Consider the following 4,927-nt stretch of genomic DNA (forward strand, 5'->3'; position numbering starts at 1 on the left):
ACATCAATAAATCACCTATTTAACCTGTTATTTTGGCTACTACCCACTATAAAGTGCACACTAGTTGATTGAAGTTATTCATCTGGCTTATGCATATAGATACAGAGACGGTTTTATGATCAATTACATTTGCTTTACATACCTAACTGCAATGTTACAGAATCTGGAAATCACCACGACCCAAACATTGTAATGCCAAAAGAGCTAGTGTATGAGTAACCAAAGGGTATGGTAAGGTCAGCAAGAGGTATGCTAAGCCACTCATAGAAAGGGATGCAGCAACAATAGGCAAAAACTATACAAACTGTATTGAATTCTTTCGTGCAACAAACACATAACATTATATGGTACCTGAAAAGCCAGGAACTTCTATCTCCAGCATTTGTGCTCCTCCAATTGACATTGCCATATTGATTAAAATATTATTTTTACACGTTTAATGAATCTTATGATTTCGGCCATCACATTCAAGGAATTAACCAAACAACATCACCCTATGATTTTCGAATCTAAATGGAAACCGCTTACTTACCTCGTTTGTGTGACAATGACGTGCCTCTGGTGTTGCGCAAGGGGCAGCAGCATCTTGCGAATCATGCTCCATGTAACTTGGACCGCCTGCATCATCATTGCCTGCAACCCCCTCTCCCGGATGCCACGTGCAAGTCCTCTTGGTGTGACTGGCTTCCCCACAGTTGGTACAACGTCGTCTCTTCGGCGTCCTCTCTCCCTGGCTAATCGGTACACACTCCTTTCCCTTCCTCGGTGCCCCTTTTGTCTTCGATACGACGGGGTCTTCGATTCCTGACACCGGCGATAGACCAAGTTTGCTGCCAACCTTGTCAACGAATCTCTGCTGAAGCGTTTTGGTGAGACTAGCAATTCCATCCCTAGCCACAACAAACTCTGCAGCATCTTCCGACCCAAGCTGTGCAACTAAACTCATTGCCCCACATAGAGCACCATATCGAAGCAAACGGCCTTCAGAACCATCTTTACTATCCGCAGCGGTCAATCTACAATCCTTTGCATCCTTGCTCCATCTTCTCAAAACAAGACCGGGTGGTATTTCTTCGAAACCCTCGTACTTCATCGCACAAAAGATATGACTGCAGGGAATCCCTTCACTGTTCCACATCGAACACTCACACTCTATTTTTCCCTCGTTCGGGTCAACCAATACCTTGTGTGTTCTATTAGGTTTTCCCATTCGCGAGAATGTGTACACAGTTGTTGTGCTGATGCTGTCCTTGGCCCGAAACAATAGCGTTGCCACAGCCTTAATTTGTTTCTTCACTTCTCTGAATACTGCTCTTGTATACACCTTCGATGCAAACCGCTCGATCGAATCAAGGCCGGTGGTCAGCACCGAACTATAGTAGGTGGAGTGGAATTGGGCAATTACTTCATTATTCCGATAGTCCTTTACAACACGATCCAAACTATGCACAAGCTCCAGAATGCTATCAGTTGATTTAAGGAAGCCCTTAACAAAAGCATTTATCCCTTCACATCTTGAGGTCGTCCTGTATCCTGCGCAAAATGTTCCCCTAAGGTACGCCATTGCCCAACTTTCACTAGATTCATACGTGGACTTAACCCAACTGTTGTCCTCTAGGCCAAGTGACTCGACAGATGCCTTCCAGTACTCCTCAAACTCGCTGATTTCAAAGTTAGCATAAATTGCTTTCCTAAACACCTTGCGAAATTCAGGATCTTTCACCCTCTGGACGCAATTCTTCTCCAAGTGCCAACCACATAGTCTATGTGTCGCCGTCGGCATCACCTCCGCAATTGCAGTGCGCATCGCCTTGTCCCCGTCGGTCACCACTACACAAGGATTTTTTTGCCCCATAACATCGAGCAGGTTCAGCAAGACCCACCTATAGGTGCGGACCTCTTCATCCTTCAGCAATACGAATCCAAATATTGATGTCTGTTTGTGGTGATTTGACCCAGAAAAAACCACCAGTGGTTTCTTGTACTTGTTAGATCGGTACGTCGAATCAAAGGCCAACACGTCACCAAATAGATGATAATCCGTGATCATCTCACCGTCGGCCCAAATTAGGCTTCCTAAACGATTGTCCGAGGTCCGTGTGTAACGGGCCACGGTCCTCATGTCAGCATTTGCCTTACCCTCCAAGTAGCTGATAGTCGCGGCGGCGTCGCCGTCGCATATTCGTGCAACCCTTTGCCCATGAACATAATTATAGAGATCCCGTTTTGTGAATCTGAGCATGCCATACCCACCAGATTGCCCCGCCATGTAAGCCATTATTTTCGACGTGGCGATCCCAAACTGCTTCAAACTATCCACCTGCGCCTTGTCACCGTCACTCATCTTCCGATGACTACGAATGAGACGTGCGAACACTGCCGGGGCAAGCTCGTGGTTGTGTTCGTCCACGATGGTCCTGACCCTCCACACACTATGCTGCATATCATAGTAAATCTTCAACTTTGCCTTACAGTCCGTGCGACTCTCCAGCCTCTCCTCCCTTACTCGCTCAGGACGGTCGTAGTGCTTAGCATGTCTTGTGCCTTGTCGATGGCAAAAAAAGTCTCTCCTAATCAACACCCCATTCACACGAGCTATGTCTCCCTTCCGAACTCCGAAACCCCTTGACTTAGCGAATTCCTTGTAGGCAGCATAAGCATCATCCTCCGTTGCAAACTCTTTTCCCAAAAAGTCCGTAGCAACTACTGGCCGGCGGAGACCAACCTCTGCCGCATCATTCGCATCACCCCACCCATTACCATCATCGGCACCACCTACCATTTTCTCTCCGCTTTCGCGGCCTTCATTGCACTCCAGGTAATCGTCGTCGTCGTATTCATCATCACTTGCAGAATAATGTCCGCGACTATCATTGGAGGCACTCCCGACCGAGTCTTTACCCTCACTGTTAAACGAACGATCGAAATCTATTGGCAACAACTGGGCAACCTCCTAGCTTGATCACATACAAAATAGACAAATGATGCTCATAACAACGCCGTCGATACAGTCAAAACAGCAAGCACAACTATCAAAAAGGGACTATATCTTACTGCACAAATAAGCCAAAGCCACTGCATTATAACTATGTAAACATAGCTGGCCCAACTTTAGCGCATCTTAAATAAGTTAAAAATAATATTTTCAGAATCCAACCCAGCACCATAAGTTCAATAAGGTTCCCGGCATAATTATAGCCAAATGGTTAAAAACCCTTTCCAAATTTTAATGCTACTGAATTAAAAATCCAAACAACAACAACGGCTCCTATAAAATAAAAAACATATCAACATCTAATTAGAAATCAGTTACAACCTTCTTTCCTTGATATACTTGTTGTTTTCCCGCTACGAAGCGAAACATTGAAATTACAATATCTATGTCTCCAGTGTCTTTGAAAGTACCATTTCTTTGTAGTGTGCTACAAGTCCTTAGTTTCACAACAACCCCCATATTTAGCCACAAACAGAAAAACGACATTCCATTTTGAAATAATAAACCACTTTACATTAAGGGTACATCCAAATAGCGGTTTAACAAAATCACCATGCAAAAAATCTTAGTCCTCAAAGTTCTTACTAAAACATGATCATTACCTATGGGAAGGTAACCCGAAGTGACCTCTCACCAGCCATGTATACATTATCTTGCCTAGATTGCTAGTAGTGCCCGTTGCATTAACAATTTCCCAAACGCACAATATATTGAACTAACTAATTTTTAACTACAACTAAAGGTCTAAATAAACTACCAATCTGTTCATGCAGCAGTTCCTCGAATGTGAAAATTGATCAAATTTAACTTGGTCTTAAACCAACTACCCATGCTCCATCCAGACTCAAAGCATATACCAGAATCTAGAAATTCAGAATATAAGTTCTCGACCTAACCTGAACACCTTGCGGGAGCGGGACTCCAAGATGATCATTCACTGGGCGGAGCAGCTCCTACCTTGGACTGAGAGGGACGGAGGAGGACGGCCAGCAATGCTGAGTACAGGACAACCGCACCTGACTATTATGGCGTTTGTCAGCACCACCGCTCCCTGGCTCCTGCACCTGATCTGGATAATGGCTTCCGTCGGGGGGTCCTTCACCCGGAGGGAGCAGCTGGAACAAACTCAGAAGCCAAACACCAGAGACGGTGAGAGTCACGACACCGGCGTCGGCTTTCTTGGGGGACGCTGCTAGGGTTTTTTGGGTTGATAGGAGAAGACTGACCTACAGCAACAACTACTTTGGTTACCCCCACTCTTTTTGGGAACAAACCTGAAGGCCCAGCAAGCGCTAATGGGACCCTCTAAAATGACAACCCCATTCTAAACCGTGCTATCTAGCCGGCTCACCCATCCCTTCGATCAGCGTCCTCAGCTTCCTGAGAGCTACCTGCTTTCAGCCATACATAAACAACACGTGTCCACAGCAAATTCGATAAAGACAAAAATCTGTAAATCTGTATGAATATGCATCTTTATACTAGATGAACCTTTTAAAAAATCGGTGAAATAATCATATAAACATATATTAATATCTGATTGAATAACAGCTAAGACACACATATATACTATGAAAAAGTATAGAATACCAATATATTATCTGTCAATTTATTATTAATAATAATTAATTATTATATTTTAAAGTTTAAATATATGTATAAAGAGACACATCTAAAAAATACATCTATAAAAATATTTTTGTTAGACATAATTATAAAAAAAATATTTTTATTAGACACATCTATAAAGATATTTTTATTAAACACAATTATAAATAAAAGTTGACAGAAGTTAACAGAAATATTGTTGGTAATGTAGCGAAATTGATATGGTATTATTGCAATCCATATCCACATTACACTTTAAAAAGTAGCCACAGGTCCTCAAGTCTCTTATAACTAAAGTTGGAAATAGAAGAGTGGAGTATATAT

At 43.0% G+C, this 4,927-nt stretch overlaps 1 protein-coding gene across 1 annotated transcript; it reads right to left on the reverse strand.

The window, feature by feature from the left end:
- Positions 1-475: 475 nt before the first annotated feature.
- Positions 476-3,454, reverse strand: LOC112757825 (protein FAR1-RELATED SEQUENCE 5-like). Its single transcript, XM_025806378.3, has 2 exons — positions 3,317-3,454; positions 476-2,953 (listed from the first exon to the last, which is right to left on the reverse strand). Exons 1-2 carry the CDS (start codon positions 3,452-3,454, stop codon positions 476-478), a joined length of 2,616 nt encoding a protein of 871 aa, XP_025662163.3.
- Between the last annotated feature and the right edge of the window lie 1,473 nt (positions 3,455-4,927).

This window comes from Arachis hypogaea, chromosome 6 (genome assembly GCF_003086295.3).
Source record: "Arachis hypogaea cultivar Tifrunner chromosome 6, arahy.Tifrunner.gnm2.J5K5, whole genome shotgun sequence".
NCBI lineage: Eukaryota > Viridiplantae > Streptophyta > Magnoliopsida > Fabales > Fabaceae > Arachis > Arachis hypogaea.

Excerpts from the sequence above, each read along its gene's own strand:
- LOC112757825 (XM_025806378.3), bottom strand. The coding sequence starts at position 3,454 with ATGGGGGTTGTTGTGAAACTAAGGACTTGTAGCACACTACAAAGAAAT. Across the intron at positions 2,954-3,316 it reads AAGTATATCAAGGAAAGAAG|GAGGTTGCCCAGTTGTTGCC; the intron begins GTTGTAACTGAT and ends TGATCAAGCTAG.